General features: G+C 60.5%; 1 protein-coding gene across 3 annotated transcripts; it reads left to right on the top strand.

Moving 5' to 3' along the window:
* The first annotated feature begins 316 nt into the window (after window positions 1–316).
* On the top strand, window positions 317–18109 carry ZSWIM4 (zinc finger SWIM-type containing 4). Of its 3 annotated transcripts, XM_039252335.1 has the most exons (16): window positions 317–603; window positions 2573–2774; window positions 4366–4722; window positions 5330–5478; window positions 5585–5735; window positions 6513–6680; window positions 7216–7569; window positions 9339–9476; window positions 9800–10054; window positions 10594–10729; window positions 12732–12886; window positions 14095–14258; window positions 16026–16107; window positions 16529–17367; window positions 17610–17699; window positions 17942–18109. In XM_039252335.1, exons 1-16 carry the CDS (start codon window positions 451–453, stop codon window positions 18017–18019), a joined length of 3471 nt encoding a protein of 1156 aa, XP_039108266.1. In that variant the 5' UTR covers window positions 317–450; the 3' UTR covers window positions 18020–18109. The 3 variants fall into 3 exon arrangements, with proteins under 3 accessions (XP_039108266.1, XP_039108267.1, XP_039108268.1); XM_039252336.1 differs by having other exon boundaries at window positions 318–603; window positions 17610–18031; XM_039252337.1 differs by lacking the exon at window positions 17942–18109 and having other exon boundaries at window positions 318–603; window positions 16529–17693.
* The last annotated feature ends 1836 nt before the right edge of the window (window positions 18110–19945 follow it).

The following is a 19945-nucleotide window of genomic DNA, read 5'->3' as shown; positions in this document are numbered from 1 at the left end:
GCGGGGGTCCTCCCACTGCGATTGGCCGCGGGCGCCCCGTGATTGACAGCACAGCCTAATGAGCGCTCTGATTGGGCTTTCCCGAAAAGACAGGCAGCACAAGCAACGAATGAACAGCGAGAATGTAGTGACGGGTCTGGAGGCGCAGCCAATGGTGAAGGAGGGCCTCGGAGGCCGAGGGGGGGCCCAATGGGGACGGACGGCGGGGGCGGGACGACGGCGAAGGATAAAGCGGCGACTGAGGCAGCTTCATTGTTGTGAAGAGTCTTAAAGGGGCCGCATCACCCGGCCGGCCCGGCGCGGGGCGGGGGGTGGGTGCGGCTGGGGTCCCGGGGCGGCCGAGCGCGGAAGACGAACTGGAAGGCGGGTAGGGGGCGCGGGAGCCGGCGAAGCAAAGCGGGCATCGGACCGACCCCCCCAACAGGCCCCGCCCCGGCCCCGGTCCGGCCGATGGACCCCCCTGCGGCCAAGCGGAGCCGGGGCTGCCCGGTGGGACCGGAGGAGCGCGATGCCGGGGCCGGGGCCGTGCGCGGCCGGGGCCGGCCCGAGGCGCTGCTGGACCTCAGCGCCAAGCGAGTAGCCGAGAGCTGGGCCTTCGAGCAGGTGACGGGGGCGGGGGGAGGGGAGGGACGCACCCCCAGCCCCTTCTCCGACTTGCCTTCTCCTCCCCTTGCCCAACCCCCAGCCTCGGGACCGGCCCCCACACGAGACACTCCCAGAGAGAGATCCCCTTCAGGATCCTTAAGTCCGCCCCGAAACACCCCTCATCCTCCCATTTCACTTCTGAAAGCCCTGTGACCCGCCCCCATTCCTTTTTCCCCAGCTGCCCTCCAGCCCCCAAGAACGGGGATGCCCTCAGCACCCTAGATGCCGGCTCCGGACACTTCCTTCTCCTCCCGCTCCGTGATTCCTCTTTTCCCACCTCATCCTCAGCACCCCATTCAATCTTCATTCCTCTTTCCAACTCCTACAAGCCGCCCCCACTTGCGGGACACCCCAGATCTCATCTCCTAGAGATTCTAGATCTCTGCCCCACGCCTCCAGTGGAATACCCACCCCCCATTTCTACAGATCCCAACCTCAAGATACTCCTTTCTGTCTCTGATCCGTGTCTCCAGAACCCACCTGTCTCCTGGGGACCCCCCCTCCCCCTCCAGATCCTTCCCTGGGGTCCTGCCCCCCCCCCCGAGACCACCTTCCACCTGGGGCTGCCCAGCCCCTCCGGTGTGGGGATACCCTCCCACATTCCCCCTGTTCCCCCAGGGCTCGCCCTCCCTCTGCCCCCACCCCACGCCCCCAGCCATCCCAGTCTTTCCAGGGGTCGGCAGCCAGGGCGGAGCCTGGGTCACAGGACGGCGACAGGTGCACTCGGAGCCCTACCTCTGTAGTTACTGGGGGCTCTGTCACGATGTCCCAGGGCTGGGGCGGTTAGAGTCCCCTTTTCCAGCCTCAGAGTGCGCCTCTGGGTAGTGGAGAAGTGGCCCGGATCCCACCAAGCCTCTGCAGGCCCCCACAGGCTCTGTACTCTGTCTGGCTTTGGGGGAGGGGGGGAGGGGGGAGGGGTGTTCTTTGCTCCCTGGCCTGTCCAAAGTGAGGAAGTCTGCAGGGACTCACGAGTCCGGGCCAAGTGTGGATGGGAAGGCTCTGATTCACGGCCTGGAAAATCCCTCCTTAGTCATCTGCCAAACTGTCCCCAAGGCCTGAGCCAGTCACTGGCCCTCTCACTTCCCCCAGAAACCCAGGACCAGGGGCTCTGGGAGGCTGCCACCCCTCACAATCCTAAAACCATGTCCGGGTCTCCCACGTACCTGCCCTGGGCAGGCCTGGTGCTAGGAAAACTCCTTCTCATGGAATCCTCTGCAGCCCTCTGGGAGTTGGCCGTTCTCCCTCCCACTTTGAGGAAACTGGAGCACAGAGAGGTTGAGAAACTTGCCCAAGGTCACTCAGCCCGTGAGTAGGCTCCATCAGCTTTGTTCACTGCCCAGAGCCCACAGCGGGTGGCGAGGACACCCCTCCCTTCCTGTGGGCCCTTTGGAAGCTGAGAACAGAGCCTGTTCCTGGAGCTGGAGGTCGCCAGCTGTGACACGGAACCGGTGAATTTACCCCACTTCTGGGCCTCAGGGTCTCCAGGCTGCAAAATGGGGTGATCACTAGTATCATTGAGATGTTGCTATGGAAATTATAGGAAATCACATACATAAAGCATTTAGCACAGTGTAGGCTGAGAATATGGAGACCTCATCACTATACTTATCACTTTTGTCTCCCTTTCTCCTGCCCCTTCAAAGCCTGGGAGGTGGGTCTACGTTACAGCAGGAGCCTGGGACGAGGCAACCAGGAGGGAAGTCACACAAAGTTCTGGAACCCTAAGTACAGGCCAGGAGTTACTGTCAACACAGAGACATATAGAAATGCATATTTAATCCTCACGATACCCAGGAGGCCAGTGCTGTTAACATCCCCACCTCACAAGCACAGAAAGGCAAGGTGACTTGCCCAAAGTCACACTGCTCCTAAGTGGCAAATGCCAGGGTCCAAGCCGGGGTTTCTAACCCACCGGCCCTTCCCGCAGGTTGAGGAGCGGTTCTCCCGGGTGCCAGAGCCGGTCCAGAAGCGCATTGTGTTCTGGTCATTCCCACGCAGCGAACGGGAGATATGTATGTACTCGTCGCTGGGCTACCAGCCCCCAGAGGGCGAGCATGATGCCCGTGTGCCCTTCACCCGCGGGCTGCACCTGCTGCAGAGTGGGGCCGTAGACCGAGTGCTGCAAGTGGGTGAGTGCCGGCCCCCACCCCTGCTGGGGAGGTCAGGAGGCCCTGAGCAGGCGTGGGGGAGGAGGAGGGAGTGGAGGGGGGCCTGGGCCAGGGCGAGGGGAGGTTCCAGATGTCTGGCTTCTGTACCCAGGGAGGGTTATGCAAGAAATTATGAGCTAAGGATCAGAGGTCTCCCTAGACCTCAGGCAGCAGGCTTAGATGCAGCTGGGAGGAAGGTTGGTAAACCAGAAATCAGGGGAAGAGAGGCCCCAGAACTTAGGCAGCGGGCACCAGTTAAGGGTTGAGGGCTGAGGCTATTTCTAGACCCTAGGGGGAGGGCTGCTATGGGTATCGAGGCAGAGGTTGAGACAGGGTGAGGAGTAGCCCTAGACCTCAGGCTTCAAGTCCAGTTGGGGTTGGGTACAGGATTCTGAGCTAAAGGCAAAGGTGGTCCTAGAGTTCTTGGCCACGATGCTCCTGAGGCAGCATCGAAGGGAGCAATTGGAAACCAGAAGGAGAGGAAGTGTCAGACCTTAGGCAGAGGGTACTGATGCTTTGGGGCCAAGGTTTAGAGCCAGAGGTAAGAATGATCCTGGAGCTCAGGACGCAGGGGCTTGGCGGGGATTGGAGGCAGAGATCGAGAGCCAGAGGTGAGAGGGAGCCTTGGACCTCAGGCAGAGGGACTCTTCTGTTTGCATCAGAGGCCTAGTGGCAGTCTCAGACCTAAGGCAACGAGCCTTAGGTGGGAGCCTAGAGTAGAAGCTTGAGATCCGCTGTGAGGGGTGGTCTTAGGCCTCAGGCCGTGGGGTCCAGGTGAGGGTAGGGGGCAGAGATTTACAAATAGAGGTGAAAGATGATTCTACACCTCAGGCAGTGGGGCTCAGAGGCAGACAAGTAGAGGGTGTGCCAGAAAGCAGGGAAGTTCCATGCGGGAACACCACGTCTTCTGACCCGAGGCAGGGGCTTGGCCAAGATGGTGCCTGTCAGCCGGGAGGTCCCCTGCCTGGACATGACCCAGGCCACCGCAGGCCAGACCATCTCCAGCCGGTATGAGGAAGCCACTGTTTTGCTGCCACCGTCTCTCTGCATGACGCAGCCAGGACCGGCTGGGGCCCGAGCTGCCCAACCAGTTGGATAAGGCTGGCATCTGCGTTCCCCAGGGGCCAGGGAGGGGCAGGAGGTGACAGACGACCCAGGCCCTCACCTGCCACATTGGCCCCTCACCCCCAAGTGTCATGGGCCGTGGCATCTCCCCAGGAAGTTACAGGGCCCCCTGCGCCCAGGCCGTATCCACGGTAACCCAAGGGCTGAGAAAACCTCCTTCGACGTCATCATTATCATAGTCTTCAGAAGGAGACCGGAAGCCAGCATTTATTTAGGACTTTGCCTACAGTGAGTGTTCTAAGCACTTATCAAATATTAACTCCTTTCATCCTCATTACAAAGGCATGAGGAAGATGTCCCCAGTCATTCCCATTTGACAGATGAGGAAGCGCAAGGCACAGAGAGGTTAAGGGGCTTGCGCTAGGTTACTCCGCTGGGATGTGCCCCGCGGACGAGCATCCCAGCCTCCCGGGTGGCACAGCGGAAGCTTGGTTGGCTTCGGTCTTAGGGTTCCACCTGAGCGGCAACATCCGCGAGCCGGGGGGTCCCGGAGAGCCCGAGCGCCTCTACCACGTCTCCATCAGCTTTGACCGCTGCAAGATCACGTCTGTGAGCTGCGGCTGTGACAACCGGGACCTCTTCTACTGCGCCCACGTGGTGGCCCTGTCGCTCTACCGAATCCGGCACGCCCGCCAGGTGGAGCTGCGGCTGCCCATCTCCGAGACGCTGTCCCAGATGAACCGAGACCAGCTGCAAAAGTTCGTGCAGTACCTCATCAGCGCCCACCACACGGAGGTGCTGCCCACCGCCCAGCGCCTGGCTGATGAGATCCTCCTGCTGGGCTCCGAGATCAACCTGGTGCACGGTGAGGGCCCCCTCCCCCCGGGCCCGATGGGGGCGTCGCGGCCCCAGCTCGCAGCCCCCTCGGTGGCCTCGAGACAGGCATTTGCCATGGAATCCTAAGGTCCCCTCCATCCTTGAGTGGGGCTGGGGAGAGCGCCATGGCCTGAAGTCAGGGTCACACCAAGTCAAGAGCAGATCCTGGATCTGACCTGGGCCTGGGCAGATGAATGAATGGTTGGCAATCAACCATTGGGGAGATTCAGCCCCGGGGGGCGCCAAGATCACAGGAACAGGCCTGAGTGTGGGTAGGTGGAGGGCAGGAAGGGTATGTGGACTCTGGTGGTGTCCGGTGGGGTACGGATGAGAGACACGCTAGGAGGCGTCGTGAGCCCCGAGAGGATGGGGAGGGGAGGGAGATGGATAATTGGGGACAGCGGTGGGTGGATGGTGGGGTGTTAGGGTGAGCGGATGGAGGATGGTAGGTGAATGGGGAGTTGGTGGTATTGACGCCATTGTTGGGGGGGCATGGGCTTTGATTAGGATCAAAGTAGACCGATGGTGGTGGACAGATGGGAGTTGGTGGAAGACTAGAAAGAAACGGCGGCCTCACTTTCGCTCCGTCCCCGCAGGTGCCCCAGACCCCACGGCGGGCGCAGGCATCGAGGATGCCAACTGCTGGCACCTGGACGAGGAGCAGATCCAGGAGCAGGTGAAGCAGCTGCTGTCCAATGGCGGCTACTACGGCGCCAGCCAGCAGCTGCGCTCCATGTTCTGCAAGGTGCTGCGCAGGCGCGGCGGCGACGGCGGGCAGGGGACTGGGAGGGGCCGCCACCTGCGCCCCGCCCCCTCCTCACCACCCCGCCCCCACCCCCATCCCGGCACAGGTGCGGGAGATGCTGCGCATGCGGGACTCCAACGGGGCGCGCATGCTGATCCTCATGACCGAGCAGTTCCTGCAAGACCCGCGCCTGGCCCTGTGGCGGCAGCAGGGCGCGGGCATGACCGACAAGTGCCGGCAGCTTTGGGATGAGCTGGGTAAGGGCTGTCCCCAGGCGATGCGCCGGACCGCGGGGCCTGCCCACCCTCACATTAGGGGCTGGCCGCTGGATCCTTTCTCTGCCCATCAGCCAGCCCCTCTGATGTAGGAGGCCCTGTATTGGGTACCGCAGAAAACCAAGATTAAAAACCTGCCCTCATGGACCTGACACTAAATCCTATAAAATCCTACAAACCCATTCGATCATACCTTTTCCGTAAGGGCGGCAGTCTGCGGCTTTGGCCATGTGGGCCTTTGGCCTCTGTCACAGCTTCTCGTTTTGCCCATCGTAGCGCAAAAGCAGCCACCGACCTCTCGCCAGATGGGCCGCATCCCAGTACAATTTTGTTTACAGACACTATGTATGTGAATTTCATGTAATTTTCACAAGTCTCAAAATCTTCTGATTTATCCTCCCGGCACCATTTGGAAACTTACTAAAAATGCATCGTAGCTTGCCGGCCATCCATACCAGGTGGCAGGTTCGATCTTGTCCACTGGCAGTAGTTTGCTGACCCCTATAAACAGATGGCGATCAGCCCTATCCGGGTAAAAAAAAACAGCAAGAGGAGGAGTCTTTGGATCCAGCCCTGACTTCTGCCGTCCCAGCTGTGTGACCTTGAGCAAATGCTTTTACCCCTCTGTGCTGTAAAGCGAAGAGACTATCAATTGCAACCTCAGAGACTGGAGGCACACCGCAAGGTGGTGCTGCTGCTGTTGGTGTGAACGCTGCGCCTCCCTCATGCCCACGTTCACCGCCCTCTCGCCCTCCCCAGGGGCCCTGTGGGTGTGTGTCGTCCTGAGCCCCCACTGCAAACCAGAGGAGCGGGGGAGCTGGCTGCAGCTGCTTGGCAAGTGGGACAAGCTGGATGTGTGCCCGCTGGAGGAGGGCAACTACTCTTTTGACGAGCCCAGCCTGCAGCCCACCACGACCCTCAGCCAAGGTAGGAAAGGGGTCCCTGCCGTCCCCCCCAAAAAAAACTGGCCTGTGGCCCCGCCTCCCCATCACGATGCTCTGGGGGCGAGCAGAGGGGCCTCCAGCCCTTGCCAGCAGGTGGGAGGGAGTGCCCAGGCAGGGGCTGTAGGGGGCTTGAGGCACAGGAAGTGAAAGGCTTAAGACGCCTGTAGTTCTGGGCTGTTCTCCTGACCAGGCCTCCTCTTGGCCATGGAGATGGAGGCATGGGGGCAGAGAGAAAAGGAAAAAGATCTTGAGAAGAGAGAGACCAGTAGAGAGAGACAAGATGGAGGGAGAGAGGGCGGAGAGGAGAAAGTGAGGAATGGGGGTGGGGGCAGGATGGACAGAGAGACCTATGGACAGTTAGCCAACCTCCATTGTCCATTGACGTGAAGAGCTGCTGTAAGGGTTTGGCAGATGACATATACCCATCAGTGTGCCCAGAGTCTAGTCCCAAGCTGGTACCCCGTCAGGGGAGCTGCCAGGGCCCCCTTCCCAGGCCACATTGGACACCTTTCCCACAGGCCCAGAGGAGGAGGAAGAGGACGTGGTGGCTTCAGGTTCCCGCCACACGGTCTTCGGCCGTGCCCTGCAGGCCGGGTCGCTGCACTGGAGCGACCCCCACCTGCAGAGGATCCTGGCCAGCGACTCCTATGGCCCCAGCCTCACAGGCACCCTGGGCAGTGAAAAGCCCACCTTTGACCCCCAGGGCCGTCCGCTGTGGCTGGGCGAGCCCTTCCCCACCGCCTGTGCCCGTGTGGACACCCTGCGTGCCCACGGATACCCCCGTCAGGCCCTGAGGCTGGCAGGGGCCATAGTCAACACACTCCGGCTGCAGCGGCGGCATCAGCTGGAAAGCTACAAGCAGCAGAAAAAAGGTGGGTGCCACGACCATCATACCACCCTGGGCCTCTAGACACAAATGCCCACCCTGGGTACCGCGGCAGCTCCTGACATCTGTGGGTTCCACTCGGAGTCCCGCCGGGAAAGCAGACCAGCCTCGGGTGTCTTGAGCTGAGAAGAATTTAATACAGAGGATTGAGGCCTCACAAAACGCCCGGAAGGGCTACAGGATTCAGGGTCAGGGATGCCACTGCTCAAGTTCAAGAACCTGAACTTCAGAAGTACAGGGATTACAGCAAACTGCTGACACTGGGCTCAGCAGCCTGGGGTCCCCACTGTGGGCCATGTCCAGGAGAACACTGAGAACGTTCTGGTAAACCCTTGTGTCTCTGTCTGGCAAACAGTCACACAGCAGCTCGCGGAGGCTGCAGGAGAATAAGGGCCTCGTCCTGTCCTGGCCGGCTCAGCTCCTGCAAAGGAGCCTGGGACTTGTAGTTTCTAAGCTTCCAGCTCCAGTGGCACAGGGCAGGTGCCAGCCCATGAGTCTTTCAGGAATGTGGACCCAGTGTGGCCAGAGTTTCCAATTTTAAAAAAATTTTTATGTCTTTGTTTTATTTTGAGAGACAGAGAGCAAGCAGGGAACGGGCAGAGAGAGAGGGAGACACAGAATCTGAAGCAGGCTTCAGGCTCCAAGCTGTCAGCACAGAGCCCTACGCAGGGCTCAAACCCACAGACCATGAGATCATGACCTGAGCTTAACCAATTGAGCTACCCAGGTGCCCCCAGATTTTCCAATTTTTCAAGACAAGACAAAAATCTGGATCATGTGATGTGCAATTTACTTTTTTTTTTTTTTAAGTTCATTTATTTGTGGGGGAGGGGGACGGGCAGAGAGAGAGAGAATCCAAAGCAGGTTCCACACTCACCCTGATGGTGGAGCTCGAATCACGAACCGTGAGATCATGACCTGAGCCGAATTTGGACGCTTAACCAACCGAGCCACTCACATGCCCCAATTTACTGATTTTTAAACATAGGCAACAAATTCTAATTTGTTTTGGGGCAGGGTGGGGGAAGCCACACTGTATGGGCCAAAAAAAGAACATGTTTGTGGACTGGCTATGGGGAGGCAGGAGGGAAGCTTATCAGGAAATTGAACCCAGGGTATAATGGGAACCTGGGAGAGAGCTGGGACCCTAGCAGAGTTCTGGCCTGGCCTAGAGGCACCGAGAAAACTGCTGCCCGCCCCCCCCCCCCCCCCCCCCGGTTAACCTTAAAGAGAAAACGGCCAGTTATTTTTACAAGCAAAAATGGGTTTATTCGGGAATGGCAGAGAATTGCAATTCGGGACACCCCCCCCCCCTGCAGAACAGGTGAGAGCTATATAACTTAGGGACGTACTGCAATTTTCCAGGGCAAGGGGAACAGTGTTCCAGGTAGAAGGAACAACATGGTCAGGATCCCAGAGGCAGGAGTGAGCACGGATCGAAGGAGGAGATTGGAGAATGGGCTTTCGGGATACGACTGGTGGCCACATGGGGCCCTGACAGCTGGCAGAGATGGAGAGAGATGGGAGGGACTAAGAGGAGGAAAATGCGCCCATTAGATGTTTTAGAAAGCGCCCAGTTTTCATCCATTGTCCTGCCTGACCGAGGTCGGGCTGTGGGATAGGACGCAACGGCCACGGCCATGGCCGTGGAGATGGGGGCTCCTACACAGCATGGCTGCTGGGTGGGCGGGCAGTGGGCGGACACTGGGCGGCGGGGCTAGAGGTTCAAGCACAGACCGCCCATCCTGCCTTCAGAGCTGCTCCAGAAAGGTGACACCTGCATCACCAACACCGAAGGATGGGTGGGCCACCCCCTGGACCCCATCGGCTGCCTCTGCAGGGCGCTCCTGGAGGCCTGTCGCCTGGAGGAGGAGACCCTTGCCCTTTACCCAGGTACTTGCACTGGGGCCCCTGGGAGCGGGAAAGGGGCATCCCCCCACCCTCCCAGGAGAAAAGAAAGGGGAACCGCACCCATCGTCCCCATCGTCCTTGGCCGCACCCCTGCCCCTTGGCCACACCCCCCGACCGGTCCCAGCAGCCAGTAGACTCCACTTCTGAACACGAGGCCACCGTAGACCTACTGGTCTGCTGGTAGGAAGTGTCTGCTTAGAGCTGGGAGCTGCTGGGGTCCCCCTAAGCCTAACTCCCCAGCCCCCACGTTTGCGGTTAAGAGCCACTGGGGGGGGGGCGGTGCCCCTGAAACCCGTTTCCCACAGACTCGGGCCCCGAGAAGCGGAAGGTGGCCTACCAGCACGTGCCGGTGCCCGGGAGCCCTGGCGAGTCCTACCTGGCGCTGGCCCTCGAGGTGGCAGTGCTGGGCCTGGGGCAGCAGCGGGCCCTGCCCGAGGGGCTGTACGCCCAGGACAAGGTGGTGCGCAGCGAGGAGCAGCTGCTGGCGCTGCTGGAGGAGCTGGAGCTGGACGAGCGGCTGGTGCACGTGCTGCGCCGACAGGCGGGGCTGCTGCTGGAAGGTGAGGCCCCGCCCCCAGGCCCGCCGCTCTCGGGAAAGTGGGGCCCTGCCCGCCCGTCCCGGAGTGGCTTGCTGGCTGCTGGCTCTGCAGGCTCTGGCTCTTGGCCCCTTCAGTTCGCTCCTAGCTTGCCAGCACCTCACAGGTGAGATCCGAGAAGGTTCTGGCAGCCAGTAACTGCTGTTGAGCCGTGAGGCCCTGCCCCTCCTCCGCCTTGGTGTCAAGGAGCCTGGTGCCTGATGCCCAGTTGGACTTGACCGGCTCTGCCCGTGGCGCTGCCTTGTGAGGCCCCACCCCTGGAGCAGGTGCAGCCATCTCGTATCTGAGGCCTGCCTCCTACTAAGGGGGGGGGGCGGGGGCAAGGTCTCTGCTTAGGATCCTTCCGGTGCTTCGTGTCTCAGCCCTGCACCCAGATCTCCGGAACCTCTTTAACCCCCAGCCCCTCCCACTCTATCCTGGGGCCAGCCCGCCCCCGACTCAGAGCCTGGGGAGGGGTGGAGGCGAGCCCTCCCCTGGGGGCTGAGCTCCGCTTGCCCCTGCAGCGGGTCCCTTCAGCGGCTTCGGAGAGGTGCTCTTCCGGGAGAGCGTGCCCATGCACACCTGTGCCCGCTACCTGTTCACCGCGCTGCTGCCCCACGACCCCGACCTGGCCTACCGCCTGGCACTGCGAGCCATGAGGTGAGATCCGCGGCTGGCGACTGGCCCCGGCGTGGGGGGAGGGGCGGACGGCGGGACAGGAGGGTGAGCGGCGCCCTTGGAGCCGCATTCTCTGCCTGCGCTCACAACCTAGTTAATTCAGCCTTCCCCGGCTGGCATCCGGGTGCATGTGTATTATTATTTTGAATTTGAGAGATCTCCACATGGCACAGAATTCAGGGTCCTTTTTGAGACGTTTTTGTCCCAACCTACCCAAATATCTCTGGATGCAAGCCGCGTCACTACTTTCTTATCTAACTCACAAGAATCAAGATTTCTACAGACCCATGATCTGGAAATTGAAAGTTGGTCTTCCTTTTGTACCCGTGAGCCGTCCTGTATCTCTACCTTGCATTTTTTTTTTTTTTTTTTAGAGGAAAGTGCCAGCAGGGGAGGGGCAGAGGGAGGGAGAGGGACAGAGAATCTCCACCAGGCTCCACGCTCAGCACAGAGCCTGATGTGAGGCTCGATCTCATGACTGTGAGATCACAACCTGAACCAAAATCCAGAGTTGGACACTTAACCGACCGAGCCACGCAGGCGCCCCAGCAGAGTTTGTAGGGGCCTTCTGTGCGCAAAACCATGCCCAGCAAATAAAGTGCATTCTGTTCCCAGTCTCAGATGATCCCATTTAGGGTGTATTTTTCCAGAATATCTGGAATTCCAGCACATTCAGAGCCTGTGGGCCAGATTTGGCCATTGCCTATTAATTACTGTACCACCCAGGAGATAAGAATGGTTTTTTACACCTTTAAGTGTTTGAAAATAAAAGAATATTCTGTGACACATGGAAAGGAGACGAAACTCAAATTGCAGCATCCAGTAATAAAGTTTTATTGGCACACACAGCCACGCTCATTCACTTGTGTATTATCTGTGGCTACTTTGGCGTGGTGGCAGCAGAGTTATTGGGACAGGGACCAGATGGCCCACAAAGCCAAAACTACCGGCCGTCCAGGCTTGCACAGAGAGACGATGCCTGTCCCTGGGCCAAAGCCACGACTCACATTGCCTCATGTAATCTTAACAACCGAGAGAAATGAGTACGTTGACCCCCGTTTTACACATAAACACACTTGGGGCGTGTCCAGAGTCACATGCTGAGGAAACTTCAGTAATATTTGAGCCCAGAATAGTCTTGACTCCTATTCCGTCCTCTTGATCACACCTAACAACTTAGAAGTAACTTTCTACAGACATCTGTAGAGAGTGAGCTGGTTAACAGTATCTCCCAGTGGGCATGTAAAGCCCCGCCACCCCCCCCACCCCCGCCCTGCAAACATTTGTGTCCTTGGCATTGTTCTGGGTACCGGAGGCTCAACGGTGGATAAAATAGTCACAAATGCCTGCCTTCACGGAGCTGACATTTTACTGCGGGAGATACAACCAAGAAATTCATAGGCAGTGCGCCCGGGTGGCTCAGTGGGTTAAGCGTCCGACTCTTGATTTCGGCTCAGGTTGTGATCTCACAGTTCATGGGTCCTCTGGGTTGGGCTCCATGCTCCCAGGATGGAGCCTGAAGTGGGAATTTCCCATGCGGGGGTGTGAGGGAAGAGCCCACAGAAAAAAACTTTTGAGCAAAGATTTGAGGGTGAAGGAGAAGCTGCCGGGATGTCAGGGGAAGAGTGTTTCAGGCAGCAGGCAGGAGCAGCATGTGCAAAGGTCCTGAGGTCAGACTGTGCTTCGTTGTATTTGAGGGACACGGAGGGGAACAGTAGCTGAAGCAGAGTGAGAAAAGGAAGGGGGTGACAGAAGGATTAATGGGGGACGCATCAGGACACAAACAATCTCACATTTTTATCAGCCCTGGCACATGAGTAGAGTACCGTTTATTTAATCAACTGTGATGGGCGTCAGTAGTACTTCTGGGAACATCGTGCACACACAGTTGAGGCAGGAGGCCTCCTAGAGAACTGAGACTCCAGCCTCCTCTCAGCACCCCTGCTTCTCCCCCACCCCCACCCCTGCCCCCACCCCGCCCCAGGCTGCCTGTACTGGAGACTGCGTTTCCCGCCGGAGAGCCTCACCCCAGCCCGCTGGGCTCCATCACGAGCAGCCGCTTCCCCCGCTGGTTCATCCTTGGCCACCTGGAGACCCGCCAGTGCGAGCTGGCCTCTGCCATGCTCACCGCCGCCAAGGGTGAGGACAGTGGCTGCCCCCGTGCCCCTGGCCCCCTCTGCCTTCTCCTTCTTCCTTTCTGTCACTCCCTCCCTCTCCTTTTTACCCCTTCATCAGATTTCAGTTCTCCTTGAGCACTTCGTAGATGGCCCGGGCAGCGCCCCGTGGGGCCAGGGATGACCCAGGGCATGACGCCGATCCAAATCCCGCACCCTGTGATGTTACGTTCTCGTGGGGCGGGCAGACCACGCACAAGGTGAAACGGTTATGTTAGGCAGTAGGCAAGGGGGTAGGAAGTGCCATGGAGGGGATGAAGGGGGCTTACGCTTAAGCCAGGAGGGCTGAGCGATGGCCGATACCTGCTGTCCGAGTCCCCCGGGGCCTCATGACCAAACCACAGCCAGGGGGAGGGGGTGGGGGCTCAAACAGCAGACGTTTATTTTCTCACGGCTCTGGGGTCTGGAGCCCCAAGATCAGGGTGGCAGCCTGGTCGGCTCCCAGTGGCTTGCAGATGGGTCTCTCCGTGGCTGCAGAGGCCACCTTGCTGTGTGTCTTCCCCGGGCAGAGAGAGAGCTCCCATTTCTTCCTCTTCTCAAGAGGACACTAACCCCGTCACGGGGCCCTGCCCTCTGGACCCAATGCCTCCTGAAGTCCCCCATGTCCAGAGGCCATTGTCCTCGGATCAGGGCTTCAGCAAGAATTTGGGGGAGTGGGGAGAGCATTCCAGGTAGAGGGAACCGCCAGTGCAAAGGCTCCGAGGCTGGACTGCACCTGGTCTGTGTGAGGAACAGAGGAAGCCCGTGTGGCTAGAGTGACAGAATTGTAGGATCTGGGCCGGTGATTATAACAGCAATAAAAGCTCACATTTGTGTAGCTCTTGCCCTGTAAGTACGGGCTCCCCATGCCCCCGTGAGGCAGGTACCATTGTGTTAGTTTAATCCATTTTACAGATGGGGCCACCAAGGCACAGAAAAAGGTAGAGTGACGTCAACAGCAAGGCAGGGATTTGGATCCTGGTGCTCTGGGTCCAGGACCCATGCCCTTGACAATTAGGGGTCCTTTGGGGGCTTTGTCCCACGGGATGAGGGAGTACCAAGTGTGGACCGCTGCCAGGTGCTTCTCCCTCCTCATACGTGGGGGGAGGGGGGGAAGCCGTGTGAACAGTTTGGGGGCAGCAGCAGGGTCTGGTGCCAGGTGTGCCGACCCTGCCCTCCTTCCCTCACCCCTAGGAGACCCCAAGTGGCTGCATGCGGTACTGGGATCCATCCAGCAGAACATCCACTCGCCCGCCCTGCTCTTCAAGCTGGCCCAGGACGCCTGCAAAACAGCCACCCCTGCCAGCGCGCCTCCCGACACCACGCTGCTGGGCATCGCGCTGGAACTGGGCCTGCAGGTGGGCGGGGAGGGGGATTATCTGAGGACCCGCCTGAGTGTGAGCGGCACCTCTGGGGGCGGGGCCGCGAGGGGCAGCCTCTGGGAATGCGGGAATGGAGTCACCAGTGAGGGGTGGGCTTATGAGTGAGGGCCTCAGTGGCAGAGTCTGAAGGTGACAGTCCACTTCTGGGGGGGGGTGGCCAAGGATGAGGATGCGGGTCCTCGATGCTGCGGGTGGGCCACAAAAAGAAACAGAGCCTAGGGTGCGGGCCTAGGGGTGGGGCCTGGGGCTGGTGTGCCCCCTGCTAGGGACCCTGGGTGGGCGGGGCTGAAGCTGAGGGAGCAGAGCCAATAAGGAGCTTGCTTGGGGGCGGGGCCCGCGGGAAAGAGGCCTGGAAGGAAAGGTCACTGCGGAGGGTGGGACCTGGGAGAGGGTCCTGAAGGTGAGGGGCCGCCTCTGAGGCTGAGGTCTGCGATGGAAAGTCTTTGAGGCAGGGCCTGCGAGTGGGGGCCATCCCCAGGGGCCGGGCAAGGGCCGTCCTGCGAGGCAAGTCAGAGGCCAGCAGGGGTGCAGCCTGGAGGTGAGGAGTCAACTGCTGGGTGTGGGACCCGGAGGGGGCGGGGCCTCAGAGTGCGGACTAAGTAAAATAGAACAGCGAACCGTTGGGGGCAGGCTTACAGGATGGGGTGGGACCTTCTCAGGTAGAACTGGCAAGCAAGGGGCCTGAAGAAGGCGGAACCAGCCCTGAACGGCCTCCTGGGGGACGGGGGGGGGGGGGGGGGGGGGGGGGGGGGGGGGGAGGCCTGTGAGAGGTGAGGCAAGGGACGGGGTCCCATAGAGAGGTGATCCACTATTTAGGATCTTGCAGAAGGCAGAGTCCACCAGATGAGACCTGGGGAGGGGGTCTGGGGGAGAGGCAAGCAGGGAAGGTGGGGCGTGTAGGGCAGGTGCTTTGGGGCTACACAAGCATGGAACTTTCTAGAGAGAAGGGCCAGGTTGGTTTGTTGTCTGAGGTGGGCTCCACGGGGCCTCAGAATAACACCAACATTAGCAGTAACGGTCATGGCTGGCGCTGTCGGGCTGAGCGCTTTGAAGCAACGGGTACTGGGCAGATGCAGGAACGTTACCTGAATGATTGCACTTAACTGTCAGAACAGCCCTATGAGGCAGATACTGTTTTTAATCCCCATTTTATTTTTTTAATGTTTTTATTGTTTTAATTTTTGAGAGAGAGAAAGAACGAACGTGAGCAGGGGAGAGGCAGAGAGAGGGGGAGACACAGAATCCGAAGCAGGCTGCAGGCTCTGAGCTATCAGCACAGAGGCTGACGCGGGGCTCGAACTCAAACCGGGAGATCATGACCTGAGCCAAAGTCGGACACTGAACCGACTGAGCCACCCAGGCGCCCCTAATCCCCATTTTATTTTTTAAAATCTTTTTATTATTTTAATTTTTGAGAGAAAGTGTGAGCAGGGAAGGGGCAGAGAGCGAGGGAGACACAGAATCCAAAGCAGGCCGCACACTCTCAGCTGTCAGCACAGAGCCCCAAGCTGGAGCTTGAACCTACGAACTCCAGGATCATGACCTGAGCCGAAGTCAGACGCTTAACCGACCGAGCCACCCAGGCGCCCCTCTAATCCCCATTTGATAGACAAGGAAACTAAGGCCCCAGGAGGCAAGGCCGCATGTCCAGGTTGTACCGCTCACTGATTCAACCCCTACCTTCCGAGTCCCCTGGGCCCCTCGGATCCCTGATCCCCTTCCCCGGCGCCTTCCACGACGCAGGTGATGCGCATGACCCTGAACACCATGACCTGGAGGCGGAGGGAGATGGTGCGTTGGCTGGTCAGCTGTGCCACAGAGATTGGTGAGAGTCCCTGGGGAAACCTGCCGGCTCTCCCCCTGTGGCAGCCGACAGGCGTGAGAGAGAAGCGAGCCTTTGCCCTGCCTCCAGACCTTTTGAGCCCAGGGCCAAGCTGGTGCGGCCGGGGTTGTGGGGGGACAGAGCTGGACAGAGCCTGGAGGCTGGCCAGGCTGGAGTGGCTTGGAGAAGGGACAGGGGCCCGAAAGCGCAGCCCCACCTACTCGCTTCGCACCCGCAGCTCGGCTGCCCCCTGCTCCTTTGGGAAGGTGGGGTGCGGTTCCTATCAGGCTTGGGGTGGCGGCACCCGGGTTGTGTCTTCAGCCCCCATAGCGGCAGCGATGGCGGCGTCAGGGCAGACGCGTGCCCGCCCGGGGGAGTCCCCACCCTTCTCCCCGGCCAGCTTTGCCCTCTTGGCTCCCCCCAGGCCCCCAAGCCCTGATGAACGTCATGCAGAACTGGTACTCCTTGTTCACGCCCGTGGAGGCCGCCACCATCGTGGCGGTGACCGGCACCACGCACGCCACGCTGTCGCGGCTGCAGCTGGATGCGCCGCGGCGCGAGGAGCTCTGGGCCTGCGCGCGCACCCTGGCCCTGCAGTGCGCCATGAAGGACCCGCAGAACTGCTCCCTGCCCGCCCTCACGCTGTGCGAGAAGAACCACGCGGCCTTCGAGGCGGCCTATCAGATCGTGCTGGACGCGGCGGCCGGCGGCCTGGGCCACGCCCACCTCTTCACGGTGGCCCGCTACATGGAGCACCGCGGCCTCCCCCTGCGCGCCTACAAGCTGGCCACGCTGGCCCTGGCGCAGCTCAGCATCGCCTTCAACCAGGACAGCCACCCCGCCGTCAACGACGTGCTCTGGGCCTGCTCGCTCAGCCACTCGCTGGGCCGCCACGAGCTCTCTGCCATCGTGCCTCTCATCATCCGCAGCATCCACTGCGCCCCCATGCTCTCCGACATCCTGCGCCGCTGGACCCTCTCGGCCCCCGGCCTGGGGCCCCTGGGGGCCCGCCGGGCCGCCAAGCCTCTGGGCGCTGACCGGGCACCGCTCTGCCAGCTCCTGGACGCCGCGGTGGCCGCCTACATCGCCACCAGCCACTCCCGCCTCACGCACATCAGCCCGCGGCACTACGGGGACTTCATCGAGTTCCTGGGCCAGGCTCGCGAGACCTTCCTGCTGGCGCCCGACGGGCACCTGCAGTTCGCCCAGTTCTTGGAGAACCTCAAACAGACCTACAAGGGCAAGAAGAAGCTGATGCTGTTGGTGCGGGAGCGCTTCGGCTGAGGGGCGGTGGCGGGCGTGGGGGCCCCCTTCACCCCTGCCCCCTCGGCGCCGGCTCTCCCTCCGGGGCCTCCACGCTGGAGGCCGGTGTGGCATTTCAGTATTAAGTCAGGGAAGGAGCCCCCTGGAGCTAGGCGATCCTGCCTGCCAGCCCCCGGAGCCCTGCTGGGGGGGGGGGCGGGGGGCGGCTCAGGGGGGTGACTTCCTGCCACGTGCGTGCCTAGGAGTGTGCAAGCGAGTGTGCGAGACGCAAGGATCAGAAGCCATACCGCGCCACCCAGAGGCCTGGAAGGGGGTGTGTGCTCGGGCAGCTGGTATGACCCCGCCTTGGGCGCCCCAAAAGCAATAGGCCAGCTGTCCCTCCCCAAACGGGCAGGCCTGGCTTGGACTTGGGGGGAGAGGGGGAACTTCGAGGCAGGATGTTCCAGAAACTGGCTCTTAAAAGTCAATGTAGCAGCCCCCCCCCCCCCCCCCCCGCGCGCGCCCCACCCAGGGTGGCCGCGGGACTTATTAGGGCATCTGAATCTCCCTTTGTACCCTCTCCTCACTGCCTCAGGGGCCCTGTCCCGCGGCCCAGCGCCCCCTGCAGGCGGCCCAGCTGGGACGAATGGCTCATCGCCACAGAAGGATTTGAAGAGGCCTCAGGCCTCAGCCACATACCTCACCCCAGTCCCCCCAGGACTCCCAGTCCCGAGGATGCCAGGGTCCCGGGGCAGGCTCGAGGGGGCCCTACTGCCCCTCTCCCTACCTGCTAGTCACTGGATACAACTCAGGAATGAGCCAGGCTCCTGCGGCCCTCCAAACCTGGTGTTGGGCGGGGGGCGAGACGAACGCCAGGGACTCTCCCCCCACTCCACCTCACACCCCCCCCCCAGATCCGGAAAGGAGACAAGTCGGCATCCTGGCATTTCTGACTCTGGCTCTCTCTTTCTCCTCCTCTTTGTCCCTGACCCCCCCCCCCTTCATCTTACTCTCTCCCTTTCCCTGTTTCCCTTCATTTAGCCTTTCTATTTGTGTCTCTGAATCTCAGCTGCTGTCTCTCTTGGGTCTCCCCTTCCCCACCTTGGCCCAGGGAGGAGGAGGAGGGAGAGTGTCCCACGCCAACCACCCCGTCTGTCTTTCCTCCCCTTGTAATTAGGGACAAAATCATGTCATTTTGTAACTTTTTTTTCTATTTATTGAACCGTATATTGTATTTCCTTTTTTTTTTTTAAATATTGAACACAACTTTTGAGACTGAGGTGTGTCCCCTCCCCCCGCCACAACCCCCCTCCTCCCCGCGGACCAAAGCCACCTGATCCCTGGACAGGTAATCTCCAGCCTTGGCTGCTCCTGGCACAGCTTCAAGCGAGGGGTGGAATCGGAGTGACTGCTGGCTGGCTTCGTCCGGTGGCAGTAGTGTAGCTAACAGTAGACAGGGCTGGGAGTTCACCATGAGCAAGCCCCAAGGAGTGCTTTATACCTGTCACCTGTCACAACACCTGTCACAGTGGCCCTGCCAGTCGAGAGGAATATCATTCCCGAGGATAGTGCGGCTCCAAAGTTTAAGGAAAGGGTACCCGTTTTAGGAAGAGGCAGAGCTTGATTCAGTACCATGCTGAAGCCGTGGACGGGGCCCCCCCGCGGGCAGCATGGCCCTTGAACTGCTGGGAATGGCCACTAGGGGGTGCCCTGCCTCCAGACACCAATGTTGGAGGTAACTAGTCTCCAAGTTGCTGGGGGCGGGGCGGGGGAGGGTTGCCTGTCAGGTGCTGGGTGCACCTGGGTGGGGAAGGCACAAGACAGGAATCCTGGGCTTCCGCTCGGCCTCGGTGGGCGCGTTCTGGCGTTGGCGAGAAATGCGGGTGGGTGTGGTCAGTGAGGGGCGCGGCCCGGGCGCGTCTGGATTCCTACGCGGCAGAGGCTTCCCGTCCCCAAATAGTGAGCTGTCTAGGGGACCGCAGAGAAGGCCCCCGGTTGCCGCCTTTCCCTAGTTCCCTGGGAAGCAGGACCCTCCTGCCTTTAGAGTGTGACGGATGGATGAACAAAAAGTGTGTCTGGGTCACTGTCAGGGCCGGGGCAAGTGAGGACAGGCTGCGAGCAGAGGCGGGGTACAGAGCGGCGCTGGGCGGAGCTGGCCGCCGGAGGGCGCCAAGACAGCGCGCGCAGTCGTGGGCGGGGCATCGGCGGCGCTGGGCACAGCGATTGGTTCGTGGCACCACCCTCTGCCCGAGAGGGCCAATTGGAGACGGAGCCCTCTCCTGTCCCGCCTCCCCTGTTCCCGCAGGTATGTGCCGGCGGACCTCAGCTGGCCGGCGTGCTCTTGTGCGCCGCCTAGAGGCATGATGGAGGGTAGCGGGGGCAGTCTCCGGGTACTCCGATTTGCTTCACTCTTAAGTCTCAGCTGCTTACAAGTGCCGTCCTCGGACTTGGGGCCCTTCTTGTGCCCCTCGGCTCTCAAAGCCATGCAAGGGCCCTGTTCCCCTTGGGCCCGGGGGTTCCCTTATAACACACGCACACCTCGAACACGAGTTCCCTGCCAGCATTCTCCGATACCAACACGGCCAAGTCTAACCTCAAG

The sequence above is a fragment of the Hyaena hyaena genome, unplaced genomic scaffold (genome assembly GCF_003009895.1).
Source record: "Hyaena hyaena isolate Hyena2069 unplaced genomic scaffold, ASM300989v1 scaffold_414, whole genome shotgun sequence".
NCBI classification, from domain to species: Eukaryota; Metazoa; Chordata; class Mammalia; order Carnivora; family Hyaenidae; genus Hyaena; species Hyaena hyaena.
Note: the sequence above shows the minus strand (reverse complement) of the source record. Positions and strands in the feature narration are given on the sequence as shown.

Bases quoted from the DNA above. Each gene is read 5' to 3' on its own strand.
- ZSWIM4 (XM_039252335.1), top strand. From the start codon at position 451: ATGGACCCCCCTGCGGCCAAGCGGAGCCGGGGCTGCCCGGTGGGACCG. The intron at 10,055-10,593 runs GTGAGGCCCCGC...TTGCCCCTGCAG, and splicing joins GGCGGGGCTGCTGCTGGAAG to CGGGTCCCTTCAGCGGCTTC. The intron at 12,887-14,094 runs GTGAGGACAGTG...CCTCACCCCTAG, and splicing joins CATGCTCACCGCCGCCAAGG to GAGACCCCAAGTGGCTGCAT.